This window comes from Misgurnus anguillicaudatus, chromosome 3 (genome assembly GCF_027580225.2).
Source record: "Misgurnus anguillicaudatus chromosome 3, ASM2758022v2, whole genome shotgun sequence".
Lineage (NCBI taxonomy): Eukaryota > Metazoa > Chordata > Actinopteri > Cypriniformes > Cobitidae > Misgurnus > Misgurnus anguillicaudatus.
In genome coordinates, this window is record NC_073339.2 from 21,000,199 (window position 1) to 21,025,218 (window position 25,020).

The window sequence follows — 25,020 nt, forward strand, 5'->3', positions numbered from 1 at the left end:
TTTTTAAGAAAAATACCCATATTTAAGAGTTCATAAGCAGAAAAAAATTATAAGATGAAATGGTTTTTTTTACATTTTGTTTGTTTGTTTAAAAGCAGAGGGTCTGTTCTTTCATTTAATTTATTTGTATGCTTATATATTTTTAGAAGAACATTTTCCTGGAAGGCATTTTGTGAAACTTTTGTGAAATCACAAAAAAATGGCTGGCGGGAAATTAGTTAATTTAAAAACAACTTGCACTAACATATATCAGTGCCAATATTTTGTCTCAAGATGCACACCACAATTGTTTTTTGTAAGGTTTGTTTGTAAAAACTACTTAAATGTCCTAATAAAACGAAGCTCCCGCAATTTCTCATATAATTTCATAAATATCACGCGTATTCCATCACATTTTTTAAGAAAACGTGCCGCAAGATCAAGTGTTTTTGCCCGCAACAATCACAAAAAAAACTGTGTTTTTCTGAAAGGACTGGTTATTACAGAATATGCCATTTAAAAGGGGCGTGGGAGCTTGATTTGACAAAAATGCTGCATTTTTTACAGTGTGGGAAAAAATTAGAATTGTAATAAAATTTTTCACGTTCCATTCGTTTACACATGAAGAGGCCGAGGTTTATGACACATACTGCCAGCCACCAGGGGGCGATCAAAATGTTCTGGCTTCACTTTCAGGATGTGTGTGGCACCTTTGCAGGGAACACACATTATGATAAAAAAAATGTGTACCTTGAATCCACTGTATGTCGCCAAATGCATAATTGTAAATATAAACATTGTTTATACATAGTGTAACCACACCTATCTAAAGAAAAGATCATATATATGCTCCTACTTGTACAAACTACAGTAGCTGCAGAAAGTGTGTGCATGTGTGCGCATACAATGGGGTAAAGAAAGGAAATGGGAACAGGAAATGACCCAACCAGAACCAAATCGCTTACATGAGCGCCACAGCTGACCACTCCGTCACTGCTCCAATAAATACAGTTTAACATTTGAAGCGAGTGGTTTGTGGCACTCCATTCAGCCTATATTAACATACAGTATAGGAAGGACCTGGACTGCAGTGCGGTCTAGCCCAATATATGAAGCAGTCCAAATGTGCTAGGAAATGAGGAATTAATCCACTTAGGAGGAAGAGGTTTAAATGTGAACGCAGCAGAACAGCTTTAGGGCCAGTAGCGCTGTGTGGGAGAGAGAATGAGCCAACAGACTCAGAGGTGCAATCATCACAAATTTCATTTCATTTGCACACAAGAAAAAGCAGTCGTGAACGCACATCGACTTTCTTACGCTTACTCATGAGATGAGAACGGGAGTGAAAAGTATCTGAATGACAATTTATTACGTCAAGTTTAGGTGAAAGCCAGATTTTTTATTTGTCATAAGATTCCAATTCAAACATTTTACAGACAAACTCTGTACTTTTCCTTTCTTGTTCATTAAACAATAACATTTAATTGCTGTTGTGGAAGCTTAGAGGGTCCACGGAGCACATGGCTTCCCTTATTTATAGTGTGGGATATAAATAGAAACAAAAAGTAATACATAAACACTTTATTTACTTACTAACAACGATCAACAGGATATAACATCACATAAACAAAATTGATGCCAAGACATTTGCAGTGGTCTTATGAATCACCGCAGTGATGCTTGGTTACAAACACGAACCTCAGAAACTCACAAAAATGAAAGTGATCTCATTAAACATTGGTAAAATCATGCCACTGTGAAGCATGTGGTAACTTTAAAACATTTAACCACTTCAGTGAACAAAAGTGTTTGGCTTTTTGAAGTTGTTGAAAGAAAAGAATTATATACATAGACGACACAGATGTAAGACTTAGTGAAATTTCATTAGAAGTCACTTGTTTATCATTTATTGTTTTTGAACTTAAAAACATTAAAGCTTATGTAGAGAATACAAAACAATAAAAGTTTGCTCCGTTCAAATTTATGAACAGCGTCACACTCGCCATGCAAAACTAACGTAAGGCACTGCACCAATTCAATACAAATCTGTGACAAATTTTAAACTAATCACATATTAATTTTAAATTTCCACCATCAAGGAACGAATATAATAATGCTCACCACACATATTTTGTAATCATACACCCAATTAAACGCATTAATAATATGAAATAAAAAAAGACACTCGTGTGACAATCCAAACTATGCATGCAATTTAAAAGACGACTGCACAAACAGTAACAATGCCAAAAATAGTTCCCAATGCCAACTATATTTACATTTCTTAACTCTTAAGTAACCTCTAGGGGACCAAAAGTGCATTTTTATATATGTATACAACAAATAGTAGCTTAAATTTGAACTTGACAGCTGTGCTACCAACATCCAGATTTAGATTCAGTATATCCCTTCTCGAAGTCTTGGAGGAGTTGGAGGAGTGACGAGCAGTGTTATGGTAAAAGAGCCACCGAGACCATGGATACCATGTATATATTAAGTGTAGTGTGGAGATTTTTCTTCTCTGAATTACAGTATCTCCACATAGTTTTCAGGGATGAGTCCTCGCTTTCCCTCCAGCACACCCTCCAGCCATCCAGGCTCCCTGGAGAGAGTCACTGCAGAGCATAACCACAGACACTTAGGTTAAAGTCTTACTGCGGCTATATTGTTACACTGCATGTCAAACAAGCAACAACTCGTCATTGCATGCAAGATATTTGTTACAGTCATATTATTAGTATAGCTGATTGTAAATGGCGGAAAATAATGCAAAAGTATATGTTATGCTTTTTTGTTATTCACATGTGCGCGATTTTTATAAGTGGTAAATTTTCCAAAATCTTCACGCCAATATTCAAAAAGATAAATTATAAAATGCAAGTAAGAGTAATTGCTTTAATGACACAATAAACATCAAACTTTTCATTGCCAGGGAGGGGAACCAGTCATTGACTGTGCATGAAGAGGTGTGGGTGCTGTCAAGGGGACAGGTATAAGCACTGTCCAAAAGAATGCCATCAGAGGGAAGGAGAATGAACTGTTTTGTCAAAATCAACTCTAGCATGACTGAGAAGATCCACTGTCAATTAAAAACCAGTCATTGTGTTAAATATTAAGTCCATCCATTCATATTTTCTACACCACTTGGTTTGCTGGAACACATAATGGCCAGTCCATAAAGGGGTTATATAAGTAGGCCTGTCACAACGGTTAAACAGTCCCTCCAGAAAAACGCGATTGTGCGATCGCGCGATATATTGCATAATCAGCCAAAGTCCGCATATTTATGCAGGGCTGCATTTTTTCCAAATACTAAGCACTTTCGCCGCATTAATTACATATTTCCGCGCAGAAAATATGCGGGGCTTGCATGATTTCATAATCTCCGCATTTTTGCAAGTTCCGCAATTTTGCAAATTCCATCGCATAAATTGCATAAATATCCCGCATATTCCATCGCATTTTTTAAGAAAACCTGCCGCAAACAATCACAAAAAAACTGTTTTTCAGGAAGGACTGATTAAATAATCGTCTCAACGCGATTGTTTGACCTCATTGCGATGATTTCAGATCACCGCAATGATTGCACATCTCTCTAAAAAAACACAAGGGGGAGCTGCATTTGTGTATTTATATTTACTGCCAGATAAACCTTGCAAAATATTTGATTTAAATAATCACAAAAATGTGTGAAAATTATTTCATGAACACACAAAAAATTTATGAGCAATAAAACAAACAATTAATCGTCGTAGTCGCAATTTTACGTCAGCCAAAATTCATAATTGTGACAGCCCTATATATGAGCATATACACTCACCTAAAGAATTATTAGGAACACCTGTTCAATTTCTCATTAATGCAATTATCTAATCAACCAATCACATGGCAGTTGCTTCAATGCATTTAGGGGTGTGGTCCTGGTCAATACAATCTCCTGAACTCCAAACTGAATGTCAGAATGGGAAAGAAATGTGATTTAAGCAATTTTGAGCGTGGCATGGTTGTTGGAGCCAGACGGGCCGTTCTGAGTATTTCACAATCTGCTCAGTTACTGGGATTTTCACACACAAACATTTCTAGGGTTTACAAAGAATGGAGTAAAAAGGGAAAAACATCCAGTATGCGGCAGTCCTGTGGGCGAAAATGCCTTGTTCATGCTAGAGGTCAGAGGAGAATAAGCCAACTGATTCAAGCTGATAGAAGAGCAACTTTGACTGAAATAACCACTCGTTACAACCGAGGTATGCAGCAAAGCATTTGTGAAGCCACAACACGCACAACATTGAGGCGGACGGGCTTCAACAGCAGAAGACCCCAACGGGTACCATTCATCTCCACTACAAATATGAAAAAGAGGCTACAATTTGCACGACTTCACCATAATTATACAGTTGCAGACTGGAAAAATGTTGCCTGGTCTGATGAGTCTCGATTTCTGTTGAGACATTCAGATGGTAGAGTCAGAATTTGGTGTAAACAGAATGAGAACATGGATCCATCATGCCTTGTTACCACTGTGCAGGCTGGTGGTGGTGGTGTAATGGTGTGGGGGATATTTTCTTGGCACACTTTAGGCCCCGTAGTGCCAATTGGGCATCATTTAAATGCCACGGCCTACCTGAGCATTGTTTCTGACCATGTCCATCCCTTTATGACCACCATGTATCCATCCTCTGATGGCTACTTCCAGCAGGATAATGCACCATGTCACAAAGCTCGAATCATTTCAAATTGGTTTCTTGAACATGACAATGACTTCACTGTACTAAAATGGCCCCCACAGTCACCAGATCTCAACCCAATAGAGCATCATTGGGATGTGGTGGATCCCACAAATCTCCATCAACTGCAAGATGCTATCCTATCAAAATGGGCCAACATTTCTAAAGAATGCTTTCAGGACCTTGTTGAATCAATCCCACGTAGAATTAAGGCAGTTCTGAAGGCAAAAGGGGGTCAAACACGTGTTCCTAATAATCCTTTAGGTGAGTGTATATTAAATGACAAATATAAATTATACAACTGTTACATTTTCTGCAGCTCCTCTTAACTCTTTCCCAGCCATTGACGAGATTTTATGGCAACCTATATTTCCGTTAGTATCCACTAGGTGGCGCTCTTACTCAACTTATAAAACACATAAGCATACACTAATCCAAAAACTATGTTTTGGTCATCATTCTGAATCTGATCTATAATAAAAAGTGCTTTAAAAAAAAGTGATTATCTCAGCTTTTTGTTCATTCATTTAAAATACTGTATGTTTATATATTTAAAGAAATATTTCTGGAAGGCATTAAAATGTTTATTGACTGCTAGCATTGACTGGTAACTTAAAAACAAAAACGCTGCCGGGAAAGAGTTCAGGTGATCTGAAACCTACTTTGCATTGTGTCATTAAAGAAACTGTTTTTTTAGAAGACTAAACTGAGAGATCATTCTGTAATGTTTTTGTGATAAAAACAAATGTTGTTAATATATGTAATGATAAGCAATAAGTAATAAGGAAACATTTACAACCTTAATGAAAACCCAATTTCAAGTTAATTAGTTTAGAAATTTGAACATTTACCCCTCCTCAACATTAACAACAAATAACAGAATAGTCATAACAGAAAAGAAGAGAATCTAATGTGTGTCTATACATATGCCATAATTAACATTAATTATAATTAATTATAAGCTGTGAATGTTAATTATCACTGCATATCAAATATGTTTAAACAGAGCTGCAAACTGTATTAGACAGAAGCCAGGGGTGCCATAAAAAACCTGACTCATATCTCAGAGACTTTTATCAAAAAGATGCCCATACATGATATATTGAGTGTGCAGAAGGACAGAGGACAGCCAATCATTTCAATAATTGTAATGCAGTAGAACAAGCTGGGGAATGATCAAAGAAAAATAATATCCAGGTGAAAAGAAGACAATAGGAATATGACGACTTTCATTTAACATTGCACATGCAGAGCAATAACTCATTTGTATGAAAATATAATAGAATGCAAAGGGAAGCAAATTATTTTGTAGAGACAACCAACATTTAAAATGCCAAGATTTTAAAACTTTCCATCTCATATTGTTGAAAGGCTATCAAATAATGTTATACCTAACTTGACTGGTGCACTCCTTTACACAATGTTGGAAGATTTCAACTTTTACCAACAACAACACAAAGTTGTTATTGTGAAGTGAAATATCATTGGGCATGCTATTCTAAAATAATAATTTGAAAATAAAATAAATTGAAATTTTGAAGTTTACATCAAAAGAAATCTTATGTATGCCTTATGTAAAGCTTTAGCTGAAGTTGTTAAGATAATAGCTTAAGAAAACAGCGACTCTGATAGTGATAAAGGGCCATGTTTCCTATGCATGCGATTACAGCGCTGTCTTGTCCTTTGTGGATTGATTAAAGGGGATGTTACACCCCCTGCCTCACTTCCCTTCTGTCATTCCACCCAAGCTGATATGGGATCAGATTTTTTTTGTGCTGGTCGCACCGCCAAATCCAATATGTCTGCGGATTCGGGTGAGTGGCCGTGCCAGCGATAACGTTAACACTTACCGTCGTGGAAGATTGCGCCGACCTGGAAAGAGAGTTCGGAATCGTGTTCAGCCTCGCAGGGGTACACAGCCTTCGCTTTCACGACGGTGACACTGAAAAATGGAGGCAATCAGTTAGTTGGCCTTTCGCTATTTGGAAGAGTGGGGATTAGGATTTAGGAGAAGTTATCAATGAAAGTGCTCTGCGTGATTAACGTCTGTCTGTAAAAATTCAAGATATGAGTTTGGAGGAAGTAAAGAAGGAAGATAATCATCAAAGAGCAGACCAGATGTTTTAAAGGATGGAGAATTCAGGCATGTCTCTCCCTGTCTATTATTTAAAGTTCCTCCGGAGCATGCATGTTCTATGAGAAATGAAATGTAGAAATATGTAATAAAAAGAACATATACTTTATCAGATGTGTAATAAATGAGGCCACAACTGCCCCAGTTGGTTCAGACCCACATAACCGGCCCTACAGTAACTAGAAAAATAAAATTACAACACTGATTCATTTTCATTATTAGAATAAAATATCAGTTATTTGTTTGTGAATCAGACTAGTCACACTGTACCAGAGGTGGACAACAGTAATGAATTTTTACTTTCTACTTAGGTACATTTTTCAAGTATTTGTATTTTATCAGTGTTTTTCTTTGGAAGACATACATTCCAAAACACAATATCATTATTTTTACACAGTTAAAAAGCTATTTTTTGTTTTACATGTAATATTTAAGTACATTACACTCTTTCAGAAATAAAGGTACAAAAGCTGTTAGTACCTCAAAGATACATATTTGTATCAAAATGTACATATCTGTACCTAAATGGTCCTTTTCAAAGGGTACCGTCCAAATGACTGCTTTTGTTCCTTATTTCTGAAAGTGTATTGTGTACCTTTAAAGGTACAGTTAACTGTTTTGTACCACTAAAATTTAACTGTACAAGATTTAACTGTACAAGGTACACAATAGGTCTTTAAGGTATAATATTTTTCCTTTAATATTTTTAAGGTATATATTTAAATAAACCTATGAGGTACAGCCCAAGTGACAGAAAAGGTACAGTTTTGTACCTTTTTTCTAACAGTGTAAACTAGAGTAAAACTACGAAAGCATACTATAAAAGCATACAATTTTAATGTAATTATGTATTAAATAAATTTGAATATGCAATATAAAAGGAATAAACAATAAGCTTCTATGCTTTAGAACAGGGGTCTTCAATTACTCTTCTTCGAGGGCCAGATTTTAAAATAATAAATATGATGTTGACCAAACTTTTACTCCTATTTATATACAGTGTATATATTTTTTACTTTTACCTATTATATATTATTATTATTATATATGTTATAACTTATGTTGTTTTTGCTACTTTTTGCTAAAGGATATATATTAAAACATGCATTTTCAAAAAAGATGCACACACATTTTGGATCCAATATTTTGCCTTTTAATTACTGAAAACTCATATTTTATTTTTCATATTTTATAACAATTGCAGTTTAACATTGCAAGAGCCATATGTTAATAGTTTAACTATCAGAAAAAAGTGCAAGTGTAAATAATCAACACATGTAATTGTTTTACTGTAATGCAGAGCCTTTAAACTTCTTTTGTTTATAACTGTTTAACTTTCATAAATTGTTACATTTCAAGAATTCACAACATATAGACAGTCTTCTCCTAAAGACTAAAATGCACTTCATGTTTTCTCTTTTTAATATTTTAAAGATATATAGGCTAAATCGCCTTTCCATTGTACACTATATTGGGGTAATTCGCCCCCTAGTGGCAGTAATGAACTTTCAGTTTAAAGGCGGAGTCCACGATGTTTGAAAAACGCGTTGGAAAAGGAGACGGGCCAACTACCAAAACACACTTATAGCCAATCAGCAGTAAGGAGCGTGTCTACTAACCGACATCCTTGCCAGGTTGCGCATGTGTGGGGCGGGTCTATCAACAGAAGGTCCAGATTCTATTGGGGTAGGGGCGTGTTTGTTTAGCCGATTTCAAATATCAACATTGGCTTTTAAACATCGTGGACTCCGCCTTTAATCGTAATTCCATGTCAACATGGGAGAGAAGATCATTCCAGCGCAAGAGCCTTTAATCTACAAATATATTTATAGTTTATATAGTCTTATTTACTTATCACTAATCAATCGTTTTTAAAGGATTTAAGTGTTACTGCTAAAGTTGAACCGAAAAGGATTCATAATTTTCACCTTTCATACAGTGTTTTGATTGGGACACACTGAAAAACATCACTTCCAATCAGCGCTTCACACAAGTTTACTTTTTTTAATGCATTGGATCCAATAATTATGCCCAACAGATGGTTAAAACCCCGTGCAGTCCCTTTCCGACTCTCCTTCCGGTTTATCAGCCGTCATTTGTCATGTACAGTGGAAAGGTAAAAGTAACCATGCTGATTTTAAATCAGACAAAGAAGACCAGCTGGCCAGATGAAAATGATTTGAGGGCCACATTTGGCCTGCGGGCCGCCAATTGACTAGCGCTGCTTTAGAATGTAGTGAAGTACAAATTTTCACAAGACAAACACTCTGAAAAATGACAGATGATTGGAAAATGCAACTAAAGACTGTCCACCACTATATTAGGGCTGTGTATTGGCAAGAATTTGGTGATGTGATGCATGTGTTGCGCGATACATTGCTGTGCTGTATGCAAGGCGATATATTGGGTTTCTTATTTTGGTATTAGAATAGGATAACATTTTGAAGCACAAGAACACACCACCATATGCAAACCTTAGCAAGTACTTCCTGTGAGTCTTGAAGTTTGGAGGTAAGATGACTTCTATCTAGTGTATCGGGATGTAAACTCAAAACGAAACAACTGGCATGAATCTTATATGCCAAAAAGTTGAATCAATATTGTGTTTTAACATTGGCAAACTAAACATCTTAATATGCCCATATATCTATATTTTTTACAACCCTATGTGTCTCTTTTTATAAACAAGGACAGAACACTGCTCAAATAACGCAACATAAAGACACGTTGTCTTGCCATTATTTCGCAGTACAACGTTTTTTTTCTCATCACATTCCATTCAGATAGCAAGCACGCTGCTGTGGTAAAACCAATGTCTTTTGGCTTAGAGAGTGCCACCATTGAACAGCAGTGCAAGAATCACCGATTAATATTTCAAACCAATTCAACAGCTGACAGTCTGATAAATGCTTAAAGCATTACCTTAGAACAACAAAAACAACACGTCCTAAAGTCAATACACTACCTAAACAAGAAAGTTTGCTGTGTGAGATTCATAATACAAATTTAGTTTTATAACTGGAGCATAAAAAAGATGGAATTCTTGAAAGTCACCCCTTTTCCAGCCAACAGCTATTTAACAGATGATGGTAAGGAACGTTAAATTAATCGATTCTAATCACCTGCCATTAGGCATTAGTCATTTTACTGGCTGAAAAGTTAATGCATCTTTTTTGTCTAGATCTGAGCTATAGATCACAGCAAGGATATATGTCTGAAAAGTGTGAGACAGACAGAAAGTATATATGTGTGAGTGAGAGAGTAAGCGAGAGAGAGAGAGAGAGCAGGTGAGTGTATAGTGTCAGAAATAGAGCTGGGAAAGCAGAGATGACAGAGAGAGAAATGTAGAGCGAGAGTGAGAGAGCCGTCTCAGTGTGTAGGAGGAAAGAGAAGGCTGGTGAGTGTGGTGTCGGAGGCTAAACAATGACAGATGAAAAGTGAGAGAATGCATGTGTGATTGAGTTAATAGCCCGAGGCTGAGAGCTTAAGTGAGACTTTAAGCATGAGTGAAGGAATCAATGAGACAGTGTGAGAAAGAGAAAGAGAGAACTGGCCAACCCTGACACTTACTGTAAATCGACATGGATTGGAACAAATTAATTACATGCTATGAGAAATGAGGTGTGGATGAGCGCGCAGTGTATATGCTTTGGGGTGCCAAAAGTTCTATAGTTACTTGAAAGTATGTTTAAGTTCATACCTTTCCTCCAGTTTACTCTTCTCCGTTTCCCCTGATCCGAGTTGCATTGGTGTGAGTGATGCAGGGGAGGGTGAATTCATCCATGACGCTGTGGCAGTGCATATCCTGTGAAAAAAAAAAGGACAAAACTTGTAAGCATCCATTTATTCAAGAAATGCTGTCAGTAAGTGAAAAAAAGAAATCACGACTCCATCCAAATAATGGATTTAGAATGCTGTTAATAATGCAAATAAGCCATACATTGTGAATGTACATAAAACAAAAAGGCATAGTTATGGTCTTTCGTTGCACAATGCTCATGTGTGTGTTTATGTGTTAAATGTGAGGGAAATGACGGACTACAATTGTACAGCTGAATAAAGAGGCAGGCACAGGACAAATGAGGGAAAGTGCAGTCCAGCAGAAGATGGACAGTGAGGGTGAGTGTGAAAGAAAGATATTTATATTTATATGCAGTTTGTAAAAAGAGATGTAGTGATTTATGAATCTGCAGTGGGTCGGTGTGTCCGCAGCTGCTGCACATCAGCATGAAACTCCATAGCTGCAGTGCACCAAATCCACTCATTAACTTCATACTACACACACTTCACTATAGCCACTCGCACCTCACTACATTAATGCACCTCACACCAGTCACACCAGCCGAATAAGTCTCAGCTAATACACCGCACTCACACACACACTTATTAAAACATAAATGTTACGCAGGTGAGATGAACCGCTCAAGAAATTAAGAAAAATGTTTACATTCTGCTTTAAATGAGTTGTCAAACTCTTAAGAAAAGCTAAATGAAGTGGACAAAACGATACATAACATCCAATATGGTTGCCCTGGCAACCGGCAGAACCTCAGGAAAATGCTTTGGCCCCAAAATGGTTTTACAATTACAACTAAAGCAAACCAAGAAAAATTACCCTCCATTTGAGTTATTAAAATAGTAGTTAGGATGGAATTACATGTTACATCTTATTTTCTGAACCTCAAATGGGATTCTTGTTTGACAGAAAAGCATAAACAACTGCAAACGAAACTAGGGTTGTTTATCAAGTCAAGACAGCTCATTTTATGTTCTTTTTCTATTTTTTTTGATAAGCATTAAATACTAGAGCTGCCTTTTCGATAAGTTTTTTTCGATTACAGGTTCAGCTGACGTTTCAGGAGTTTCTATACGTACCACTTCTTTATATGGGCACTTCCCCTGGAAAACCCCGCCCACCCGTCAATCAGCAGGAGACGCTAGAACTTGCAAACATCACATCACGCGGCACAGCTTTGTTTAATATGGATATAGTTTATTTAATGTCCACCTCCCAGTTGTCGTAGACGCGATGCGATGCTGCACTTCTCGTCCGGTGTGCGACCCCCTTCAGGGTGGCTCTGCATTTCAAATTTACCTTAACTCTTTCCCCGCCACTGACGAGTTATCTCGTCAAATAGGCAAAACATTTGCATAAAAAACATGTTCCTGATGAGGTTTTTATGTTAATCTGTGATACCGCGATTATCCAATTTATAAAAAAACTGAAACATTATTTTTTACTTTTTACTAATTTTTGTGTATGTTTTGATTATCGTTCTGAATCTGATCTCCTACAAAATTTCTTAACAGAAATGCATTTTTTCAGCTTTTAAGAAAAATGCCCATATTTAAGAGTTTATAAGCAGATAAAAAATATAGATACACACACACGCAAAACTCCGCTGCTACCCCGGATAATAAACTATATCCATTGTTTCCATAAGGCTGGATGTCTTCTCCTTACATCCAAAAACACACTTCTTCTTTCGTGCCATTGTTGACTTTTGAAATTAAACAAAGCTGAGTGGCGTGATAAGCTGTTATCAGTTCTAGCGTCTCCTGCTGATTGACGGGTGGGCGGGGTTTTCAGGGGGAAATTATCCGGTGGAAGCACATATAAAGAAGTGATACGTATCGAAAACCCCTGAAACGTCAGTTAGGACTGTAATCGAAAAAAACTTGCCGAAACTTGTACGAACCCTGGCGAAGTGCGTTTGGCACAGAAATACTCTGTAACACGTCCAACTGCTGTTTTGACACTTTGCATACGTTTAGCATGAGGAAACAACTCTATAACTGTGTTAATAAGTCAGAATGCTTGAAATACCATTAAACCCCCCCTTTAACATATTTATATCGCTGTTCATCAAACAACGCGAAATATCGTTACAGCCCTAATCGTGAGTCATCATGGTGTACTAAATTCAGCATTATTGCGCAGCATCTGCACATCTCTGGCTTACTTGAACACACCCGTCACTACAGAACAAACAACTGCGTGCTAGACTCAAGACTAGTTAGTTACCCCAGCGTAAAAAGGAAAGTCGCCCAAACAACAAGAGCAGAAGTTTAAATACCAAGTGGCAAACTGAGCGTGAATGACTCGTCTATGACTCCACAAATCAGATAATGTATTTTGAGGACTGCCGGACATATCCGTTAAAAAGGTTTTGTTTTCGATGCTCTGAAAAATATGAAATTCAGATTTTATAATAAATAATAATAATAAAATATATACTAAATGTTTATAAATAAATCTGGTTATTTTCTTTTTTGCGGGGCTAGTAGAAGTTCTGAATGGCAGATAACTTAAAAATGTAGCAATGTAAATGGTATTTTAAATACTGATAAAAAGTGACTAGAAAACTACTATAACTGTAATCTCATTATTACTCCTTTGAAGGCCAAGGGTTAAGAGATTTACAGACAAACAAGTGGCGACTGTGTGTTGCATGGACAGGAGTAGATCTGTACACAGCACTAGAAGGGTAAACAAGCCGGACATCTTTCAGTGTCAATAGTGTTTACGGAGTGTGGCCGGGGCCACCTGTCCCTCGGACAAACAGCAGGCAGGATTTACAGGCGTGCGGGGAGCCGCTTCCTCTGATGGCAGAGGGTGAGAAACGGCAGGGAGAGAAGCAGAGGGTTACATAAGACCAGAGCCGTCTGCACACAGGACTGCAGGCCAAAAAGAGAGAGCGGCAGTGACTCAAAGAGCAACTCTACTGTACAGAGAGAAAAGGGGAATGTGAGGACGCGAACTAGTGAGGGAAGGGGGTGCGGGAATGCACGGAGGTCACGGTTTGAGCAAACCGGCACGTAACCATGGCGATGAAGTACAAATTGCTAAATGAATAGGAACAAAATCTGGAAGCAAGAGAGATGGAAACAGCGAACAGATGTGCGGAAGCATGATGTTTATTTCCAGGTGACTCTGCAGAATGCTGTGGTGTTATTTGCCAGCATGACCAAATGTTACTAGAGATCTCTATCAGCATTCAGAACAAGAACAACTATTAAGAAGAGCAAAGGAGCTGCTATACCACAGGCAAAACCTCTGGCAAATTACACTGGGCTCAGGCTTCTGCTTGTCATCTTAAGTTAGTTCTTGAACTGAAAGCCTGATCCCGGGCCAGAGACCAAAACACAAACACTCTAAAACTTAATAAGGTAGAGCGCTAAAGGGACGAGGTAAAATATTGCAACTGATATTTTGTGTGGATTGTGGTTAAATATATAATAAATTATATATAAAAAGATAAAACATTCTTATTAATATCTGTCTATTACTGATTTTGACTTATTGACTCAAGTTACACATGATATGAATGTGTGCAACATTTAAAACATTGTAGTTTGTTCTGCAAACAAAGCTATTGGGTGACTTGATAATACTTTAATGGTGCTTTTTCATTCTGGAGTTTGACATTCACAGTCCTCATCTACATTGATTTTCATTATACATGAAAATGAGTGGTAGGGACATTTTTGGAACTGGAAGTCATATGAGGTTGGAGCTGAATGAACTATTCTTTCAAGACAATAAACAGTAGGGGCTTTTTGATTTTATGATGCTCTGATGTAAACCCTTTGGCGTAAAGACTTTAATGTTTGAAATAAACTACTGTATAAATTCCAAAATTATTATTTTTAATCAGATTCTTAATGGATTCTGCCAACAAACCAGTATTTAATGGGATTAAGTGGATTTAAAGCAAACGTATTTGATGAACACATCTCACTTAAAGGCGGGGTGCATGATTAAAAAAAAACACTTTGGAGAAGGGAGTCGGGCCGAGTACCAAAACACACTTGTAGCCAATCAGCAGTAAAAGTGTGTCTACTAACCTACAGAGACAGAGTGCAGTTATGCAAATTTGAAAACCACGCCCACCGGGGGAAAACAATCCAACCGTCTCCATTGACTTTGTATTGCGAAAAGGCGCCTCCTTGTCATTTCTGGCTTATAACAAAAAACAGAATAATGCCTAAAAGCTGCTGTGTGACAATATGTACAGCTAACAAGCCAAAAAACCCAAAAAGACATTTTTATAAGCTGTCGAGCCGTAAAACAAAGCTTTTAAGGAGAAAGTGATCTCCGACTACGTTTCCCCCTAGTGGGCACAGTTCTACTAATAGTAGTACTATGAAAAGTTGCCTGTTTCCACTTTTGTGTCTTTAAATGCTAATTTTTTGGGGTCGACAGCTTGTCACACAGCAGCTTTTAGGCATTATTCTGTTTTTTGTTATAAGCCAGAAATGACAAGGAGGCAGCCTCACGCAATACAAAGTCAATGGAGACGAATGGACCGTTTTCCCCCCGGTGGGCGTGGTTTTCAGGTTATGACGTGCTGGGCCTGTGTCTATTGCCTGGGTTGCATATGTGTGGGGCTGGTTCAGATTCTATTGGGGTAGGGGCATGTTTGTTTAGGTGATTTCAAATGTCAACACTGGCTTTCAGGGATCATGCACCCCGCCTTTAACTTGCATTTAGAGGCTTTTGCATGGGAGCCCTTGTACCAACATATAATATTTATAATCCTGAATTTATGTTTTGTTTTTAAGTAAGGCATTAAGTAAGGACCGGACTAGTGATGTCTGGATGATGACAGTGTAAAAACTTCATGAAGTAAACTACCCTTGTAACACATGCACTGTGACCATGATAAATCATTTGTAAGTTGTGGAAATAGGCGAGTGCTACATACCCTGTACTTTCTGGTAGAGACATGTTAATGTTGTTGTGGGGATGTTTAGATTTCTCAGGAGGCGTTCCAGAGGCGTTAGAGGACTGAGAGGAAACCGACTCATTACTGCCCGCTGATGTTTCATCATTAACCTGGGCTGCACTCTCTGAGGAGGGAGAGACTGCTGGAGTAGAGCAGAAAGTAAGAAACAGAGGAGGAAAAAAAAGTTCAGATCAGATTTTAAGACTGAGTTCAAACACTGATTTAGTGAATACATTGACTGCATATACTACATAAACAGCTGCTTTATAAGGTTTTTTGTAATTTGAAATATGTTTGTGTGTTCTGCTTGGATGTGTTTGTAGCAGACTTTAAAAAAAACCTGCTAACATTAAAAGTGAACCTGTGTACATAAATATTTTGTTACACGGTTAGTTCCAATCCTTGATTCTGATTGGTCAATAGGAGTGCTTTATTCACGATAAAACACGGCTATGACCGCTTCACCCAACGTTTTTTGTAACGAAAGGAAAGCTTTTATTGATTTAACGTCATGAAAGTTGCACTAATTTTTTTTTTACTTTAATATTGTGCGGTAACCGTTTTATAAAAGCAATAAGGTACTTGAGGGCAAGTGCTGTATTCTGAATAAGTAACTTCCATGTAAGGGGATCCGCGCTGTATGTAGATAAAAATATCTCATTCTTAGGTAATACATTAGTGCCCCAATACATTAGAAACAACATCTTTTGTTGTTTAGAAAAAATGGCATGTGTCCTACTTGCAGTACTATATCACCATGACCAAGTAGGCCAAAAGTACAGGTGTCATTGACATGTATTAATGGGCAGTCATGTGCTAAGGTGCTCATTGCATGTTAGGGCCTTTTTACACCTGGTCACATGTGTTTTCTCTGAAAGGACAGCTATCTGATTTGTTAAAACTGTTCCATTTAATGCGGACAAATAAATTCGTCTTGGCAAACGGATATGAATCGGATCTTCTTCCCCCACGCAAAATGCAAATACACTATTCATTACTCCGCCTTAAAAAAATCTTGAGGCGACGCTTATGCAACAAAAGGTAGCACTTTACATGTTGTACTGTATGTTGGGCAAGAGATGCACGTTTTCTTGCTCTGCATGAGTTGGAGCGCAAAGCACAGAGCAGCTGTGGCCATTTGTCTGTATGTATTCTTATGCAATGTTACCATCGAGATCGTTTTGCAAGGGTTGCCAATAACCCTTCATCTGGTCCACTAAACTTAATGGTGAGACGTATAAATGAAGACAATTTTAAGCGCATTGAGAGACATATCAACACAGCATATTGATAACACTGTTTTATTAATATTGGTTCATTATCTTGATATTACAACAAGATTCCTTTGATACTGTATAAGTTCTGTGTTCCTTATTCCTGATAAACCTGAACTTATTGATCCTGATAAGAGTATTTATTATATACATTTAAAATTGCCAATTGTCTTAACAAATGATGAATAAAATGTAAAAAATTTATTTGATTTTTGAAATATTATTTTTAAATATGTGACACTAAAATATTTTTTTTTTTGGTGGGGCCAGTGAAAATTTGACAGAACAAATAAAAACCTTAAATTCACTGACCCAACTGGGCCAGTATAATATTTTTTTTTTGCGTTAATCCATGTAATATAATCGAGTTTGTCATTAGACTATTTAAATGGTTTAAGAAAGCTTTTTTACCCAGTGCCGTCACTCCATAAAGCAATAAGCATGCTGTCTTTGTTTGTTTGGCTCTTTCCAAGCTAACTTGTGAGTGTTGTGCTTACGTTTGGGAGGAGTTATGCGTTGACATACAGTATGTGGTTTCATCAACCAGATGTATTTACACTTGCCCTGTTTCATCTGAAATGCGTCCCAGACTGAAATAGTTTGAGCAATTTGATTAAAATACGTCTTGAAAACATTTCGGGGCATTTCACCTGGTCTTTTTACAATCAGAAAGCTATTTAATTTAATTTGTTACATTTATATAGCGCTTTTCTGCAGACCTCAAAGCGCTTTACATATGAATGGGGGAATCTCCTCAACCACCACCAATGTGCAGCATCCACCTGGATGATGCGACGGCAACCATATTGCGCCAGAACGCCCACCACACACCAGCGTATTAGTGGAGAGGAGACCAAGTGATATAGCCAATTAGTATATATGGGGATGATTAGTAGGCTAATGGGCAATTTTTGGCCAGGATGCCGGGGCACACACCCCTACTCTTTTTCGAATGACATCCTGGGTTTTTTTAACGACCACAGAGAGTCAGGACCTCGGTTTAATGTCTCATCCGAAAGACGGAGCTATCCGCTCAGAGAAAACACATGACCAGGTAAAAAGGCCCATAGTTTAAATAGATGATCTGTATGGAATGGGAAGGGATGCAGTATGTCACAATATTACACCATTAAAGATGCATTATGTAATAATATATATTTTTAATCAACATCTTAAAGTGTAAACGTTTCTACAATGTCTATTAAAAGACAAAAATATCAAGAGATGTTTGGCTACCCAAACTGGTAAAATGTCTCTGGAGTTTACTCCTGAAGCTGTGCATATAACTCTTTTCTGTATATGCACAGGGTCTGTAAAACGCTGATAAACATTATTTAAAAATAATGTTGGTTGACCTTTTCATGAATCTAAAAAGGGTATGTTAATAAACATATTATGGTGGAAACTGTATATTTGTGTATTTAAGTTGTGACCAAATACCTTTTCTACAGTAATACCACATAACACACATGGGTCTTTAACAAACAAATAATCTGTGTTTACTGTCTTTATTGTGGAAAGTGCGGTGATTCTGGCCCTGAAATCTGCAGCGCTCCCGAAACTGAACTCTGTTCGGAAAGTATGCTAATTCACTTTGGTAGAAGATCCAATACTTGTCAGTGAACACCTGCACAGCCATAACATAGAAGGACAAGTAAGGACATAGAGAAAAACACAATTTAACCGAAACAGGAATAGATTTATTCTGCTTTGTTCTTTACTAAAAATAAGCAGCTTAAATCTTAGCTAGCCTAATCCTGCACTGTTTCCAGTCTGAAATCTTTCCTGTTAGGTGGTATATCAACCCAAACACAGAACTTAACAATTAGGGAGTTTTTAAAACAGATCAAGGCATCAGTTATCCACCTAAATATGGACTGGCAAAGTGCACCCCTTGCCCCAGAGTGACAATGGGTAATCAGCGGGTTTTAGAAGAACATCACATCTGATTGCTCAGCGTGCAACAGGCCTAGATTGACACAAGCCCTCGCTGAGACGAATGGTCGAACGGTGCATGAGTATATACTGTATGGACTTTAAAATCACTTAAAAAAATCATTGTGGTTCAAAGTACACATCTATAAAGTGCCTCAACGTGTCTTTAGTATTAATAAGAAAGTTATATTTTATTACTCCTCATGTTCTGTTTGGAGATTCTGGGCACTTTTTGATATCTGAAAAAGCCTGATACGGTAATTCACGACTTTCTGCAAATGCTATGAGACCTGACTCGTATTCAATCGATGATTTCTTTTTTCTACTGAAATATGGTTAATTCCTAGTTATGCATCCAATGTCTAGCATAAGGTGCAATACATACAGTGAGGAAAGTGGGTATTTGAACGCCCTGCTATTTTGCAAGCTCCTCCCACTTAGAAATCATGGAGGAGTCTGAAATTGTCATCGTAGGTGCATGTCCACTTTGAGAGACAAAATCAAAAAAAAAAAATCCAGAAATCGCAATTTATGATTTTTTTAACTATTTATTTGTATGATACAGATGCAAATAAGTATTTGAACACCTGTCTATCAGCTAGAATTCTGACCCTCAAAGACATGTTAGTCTGCCTTTAAAATGTCCACCTCCACTCCATTTATTTTCCTAAATTAGATGCACCTGTTTGAGGTCGTTAGCTGCATAAAGACACCTGTCCACCCCATACAATCAGTAAGAATCCAACTACTAACATGGCCAAGACCAAAGATGAGACCAAAGTGGTCAGATGAGACCAAAATAGAACTATTTGGTCATAATACCACTAAACTTAATTCCACTAAAACACTAGAGTCAAAATTGCACACCTCCACAAGCCTGGAAAGGGCTACGGGAAATTGCCTAGCAGCTTGGTGAAAAAAGGTCCACTGTTGGAGCAATCATTAGAAAATGGAAGAAGTTAAACATGACTGTTAATCTCCCTCGGACTGGGGCTCCATGCAGGATCTCACCTTGTGGGGTCTCAATGATCCTAAGAAAGGCGAGAAATCATCCCAGAACTACACATGAGAAGCTGGTCAATGACATGAAAAGAGCTGGGACCACCGTTTCCAAAGTTACTGTTGGTTATAAATTAAGACATCATGGTTTGAAATCATGCATGGTACGGAAGGTTCCCCTGCTTAAACCAGCACATGTCCAGGCCCGTCTTAAGTTTGCCAATGACCATTTGGATGATCCAGAGGAGTCATGGGAGAAAGTAATGTGGTCAGATGAGACCAAATATAACTTTTTGGTCATAATTCCACTAAACTTGTTTGGAGGAAGAAGAATGATGAGTACCATCCCAAGAACACCATGCTGCCTACTGTGAAGCATGGGGGTGGTAGCATCATGCTTTGGGGATGTTTTTCTGCACATGGGACAGGGCGACTGCACTGTATTAAGGAGAGGATGGCCGGGGCCATGTATTGCGAGTTTTGGGGAACAACCTCCTTCCCTCAGTTAGAGCATGGGTCGAGGCTGGGTCTTCCAACATGACAATGACCCGAAGGCCTAGCCAGTCTCTAGACCTAAACCCAATAGAGAATATTTGGAGGGAGCAAACAAAGGCTACTGTACCAAATATTAACATTGACTTTCTCAGGTGTTCAAATAATTATTTCAGATAATTTCAGACCCCTCCATGATTTCTAAGTGGGAGAACTTGCAACATAGCAGGGTGTTCAAATACTTATTTTCCTCACTGTCATTTTTTTGCATTTGTTTTATTAAATTAAGTTAGAGGTTTGCTTGTCTTTACACCTTAAAGAACAATTTAAATCAGTTCCAGTACTGGATCGGTACATAGACCACGAAAGGACAGGGAGACTGGTGCACCTCTAGTTATTCATCTTATCTCCAGACCCAGACAGACTTTTTCTTTGATTTTCTGCATTGAGTTTTTGGGCAAAATCTTTAAAGTTCTATAATGTGGGTCTGCTTTCTCGTCTCCTAATATAGGCCCTATACACCATCTATATTATATATAATTCTGCATTTAACATCTAATGCAGAAAAGCACAGAAATGCCTTGGCCTTGTGCTTAAAGAAGATTAGTCTTTCATACCTGTTTGAATATCCAGCTCCTGTGGGTTGTACACAGCCAGCGGGCGACTCTGTCGGCTGACCTTCTTGGACTGTCGGGTTGGCGCGATGAGGGTTGTAGTTGCTAAGTTTGTAGAGATGCTTGGAGCATCCCCGAATATCTAAAAGAAAAAAGTTAGTGGGATTTGCTGGCTAGGCTGAGTGTATTGTATGTGTGGAAATCAGAAGTACTGTAAGCAGTTTGTTTCGAGCTGAAGCCTGGGAGAACTAAGAATGATTATGTATGCAAGTCTGAATATTTGAAGTGGTAAAAACAGCAATAAACCATTCAGGCTTGAGTGCTTCAGACTTTTGCAAAGTTTAACTCACTGGCCATTAACAGCACATTAATAAACCAGACATAAAATGAGCTCTTGCGAAAGTTAAGACATAAAATAAGAGACACACGTGCATGTTGCCCAAGGTCACAGTGACATGTGTCTGAACGAGTTGCAGGCATCTAGCACGTTTTTTAAAGCATCAACATAATTTGAATCACGTGGTGTTTACACTGAGTCACAGACATAGAGGTTAACTGAGGTCTGGAAGTCTCGACAGGGAAGAAACAAAGGAACGAGAGCTGGTAGAAGGGATAGAAATCTGATACCGCTGTGAAATTCTGCAGAAGACAGCAAAGCCCTCTCTACCTCTCTTTCTCTCTCTCTGACTTTCTTCCTTGTTTTCTTCAGTTCATGCTCTGCCTCTCTCTCCTGTTACCCTCTCACCCCTCTTACTTTCTCCTCGGTCGACGCGCTTTCTCCCCCCACGTTTCTTCTGTCTCGCAACTTTTTCAACTTCTCGCTCTCAGTCTCACTCTCTATCTCTCTGGCTCTCTACAGATGGACCTGAATGCAAAACACTGTCTGTTGGGTGCATCTGGGGGTATCAGCAGTCTGGAAAGGAGCTAATCAGTCTGCCGCTCCATGCAGTCATTCCTTCCCCTGAATCTCAACACATCGCTCTCTTATTTCTACTTACCTCGATATAACATCAAGGTCATACGCAATATAATTTTGTGTAGGAACACAGCACATAACACATTAATTTCCCCTTGGCAATATTGGATGCCGCTTCAGAGTTGTTGTTTTTTAAAGTGGTAAGAACAAAAGCTATTTTAAAGTAGTTTAAGACTTCACAATGTATATTATATACCCATGTTGGTAGCACTTTATTTTACAGTACGTGTACTTATCTTGTACATATATGGTACATATGTTGTACTTACAGACAAATTTGTGGTACTTACTTTTGAGTAACTACATGGTAATTAAATGGTATAATTACTGTACTTACCACATAGTTAGTTATTATGTACTGTAACTCTAGAAAAGTACTGGGTAATACCCGATACATACTTATATTGTAGGTATACTGGAACTAACAAGAAACACTACTGTACTTACAAATGAATATATATTATAAGTATTTAGTACTTACAGGCATGTGTGGGTTAATGACAGGTACTTATAGGGGCGGTTTCCCGGACAGTGATTGTCTTAAAACAGGACAAGGCCTTAGTTTATTTAGGAAATATAACTAGTTTTAACAAACATGCCTTACTAAAAACATTACTTGCGTGCATTTTGAGGCAAAACAAAGGGCACTGATGTATTTTAAGATATGCCAGTGCAAGCTGTTTACAGTTTGGACAGCTCTTACATTTATTTTAGTCTAGGACTAGTCTAATCCCTGTCCAGGAAAACACCCCATAGTGTTTGTATAATGTAACTAATGAGAAACACTACTGTACTTACAAATAAGTGTACATTATAAGTATTTAGTACTTACAGGCAAGTGTGGGTTAATGACAGGGATTCATAGTATATATATATATAAATATATATACATATACACATATACATATACATATACATATATATATATATATATATATATATATATATATATACATATATATATATATATATATATATATATATATATATATATATATATATATATATATATATATATATATATATATATATATACACACACACACATATACGTATATATATATATATATATATATATATATATATATATATATATATATATATATATATATATATATATATATATATACACACACACATATACGTATATATATATATATATATATATATATATATATATATATATATATATATATATATATATATATATATATATATATATATATATATATATATATATATATATATATATACGTATATGTGTGTGTGTATATATATATATATATATACACACACTGTAAATAACAAACAACACTCCTGTACTTACAAATTACACATGGTAAATGTGTAAGTTAATGGCAGGTACTTATAGTGTATGTATATAGCTAATAACAAAAAATTACTTACAAATTGTATATACACGGTAAGTGTGTGGTAAATGCATGCAAGTGTTAGTTAATGAAAGACACTTATATGATAACTAAAAAGAAACATTACTGATGTGCAATTTTTGTACTCAGGATATTTGTCCTCAATTGTACCCTTTAAACTCAAGCATTGAATATCATACGCATTACCTACGGGTAAATTCACTAGTATGTCTATAGCAGGGATGGGCAACTTCAGTCCTGGAGGGCCGGTGTCCTGCAGAGTTTAGCTCCAACTATAATTAAACCCACCTGAAGCAGCCAATTAAGGTCTTACTAGGCATACTAAAAACTTTTAGGCAGGTGTGCTGAGGCAAGTTGGAGCTAAACTCTGCAGGACACCGGCCCTCCAGGACCGAAGTTACCCATCCCTGGTCTATAGTAACTGCATGGAAACAGGACTGTAAAATAAAGCGCTACATTTTACACAGTTATTACACAGTAACTACCACCTAAGTTATAGCATAGTATGCATATGACACTATAACTTAGGTGGTAGATACTGTATAATAACTGTGTAAATTGCAATAATGATACCAGTTAATTATTGTGTATATACTCAAAAGACTCACACATTTGTCTGTAAGTACAACATATTAACCATATGTACAAGGTAAGTACACGTACTGTAAAATAAAGTGCTACCTTGTTGGTAAAATAAGTAAAGGCTTGAATGAGAAAAGAAAACTAAAATATGATAATTTTTATGAACTTATTTTTGTGGATGGTGTGTTGCTATACTATACAAGCAATGTGTTTATATATGGAAGCAAAAAAGGCAGAGATTATAAAATATTCTCATTCGTTCCCCTTTTGTCTCTCATAATGAACCTCTCATTTATCAATACGATTAATCAGATTATTGACATCTAAAGCGGAATAAATATTTTAACCTGTATTTTAATCAAATGAATATCAAAGTCCAACAAGAAGTTACAGAAGTTAGCAAATACACACATAGCTCCCCCTCCTGGCTGTAGAGAGATGTACACCAACCTCTGTGTGGCAAGAGCTTGTTCCAAGTAAAAAAAAACACTCTATAACTTTAGTCTACAATAACATTTTAATCTCAAATACACATCATTCAGTATTTGCTTTCAGTAATGTTATATACACTGAGAAGCTTAACGTAGACTAACTGTGTTCCGTACACAACGATGTTTCGTACAGACGACCTTTAACTGCCAATAACTCAATAAATAATTTGAGATCACACACAAAATTTATATCTGTGTCATCCTCATTTCCCCACCTTTCATCCACGATCAGGAAAGAGAACCTCATGCAAACTTTTTCAGTGATTATTTAGAATGTATGCAGGGTGCACCTGTGGTGTTATAAAACGGCCGGTGGGCAGGCTTACGCTAACAAACTGCAGCTTCGGGGGGAGACAAGTGGGGCAGCAAAAATGTGGATTTTGGTTTAATTTATGCTTCACACTGTATTTACGTCTTTGTAAAATGAATGATATTTATCACAAACTGTTAAATATATTACATTTTGTTGAAAAAAATATTAAAAAATTGGAACATTTAATGTTTAAAGTCGGTAGCGTCCGATGACTGTATAAAGCCAGTCGGATAGCACGTCTGTCAGCACTATCTTGTATGCAGTGATTATGTTTAACTTAACTTTCATTATGCTTTAACAAATTAAAGAACATCACAATCAAGTCAAATAATACATTATTTTATATTTAATGTCCATTTTCGCAGTTGAAATCAAGTTTTGCGCGCT

At 37.1% G+C, this 25,020-nt stretch overlaps 1 protein-coding gene across 2 annotated transcripts in view; it reads right to left on the reverse strand.

The window, feature by feature from the left end:
* Positions 1-1,357: 1,357 nt before the first annotated feature.
* Positions 1,358-25,020, reverse strand: part of arhgap10 (Rho GTPase activating protein 10) — a 100,672-nt gene continuing 77,009 nt past the window's right edge. The window contains exons 19-23 of one of the 2 annotated variants that reach the window (XM_055205109.2): positions 20,884-21,022; positions 15,546-15,705; positions 10,538-10,642; positions 6,554-6,645; positions 1,358-2,594 (exon numbers count right to left, since the gene is read on the reverse strand). In XM_055205109.2, the coding sequence (XP_055061084.2) occupies positions 2,506-2,594; positions 6,554-6,645; positions 10,538-10,642; positions 15,546-15,705; positions 20,884-21,022 (585 nt within the window). In that variant the 3' untranslated portion in view covers positions 1,358-2,505. Of the gene's footprint in view, positions 2,595-6,553; positions 6,646-10,537; positions 10,643-15,545; positions 15,709-20,883; positions 21,023-25,020 lie in introns of both variants that reach the window. The other variant, XM_055205108.2, reaches the window with a different exon arrangement.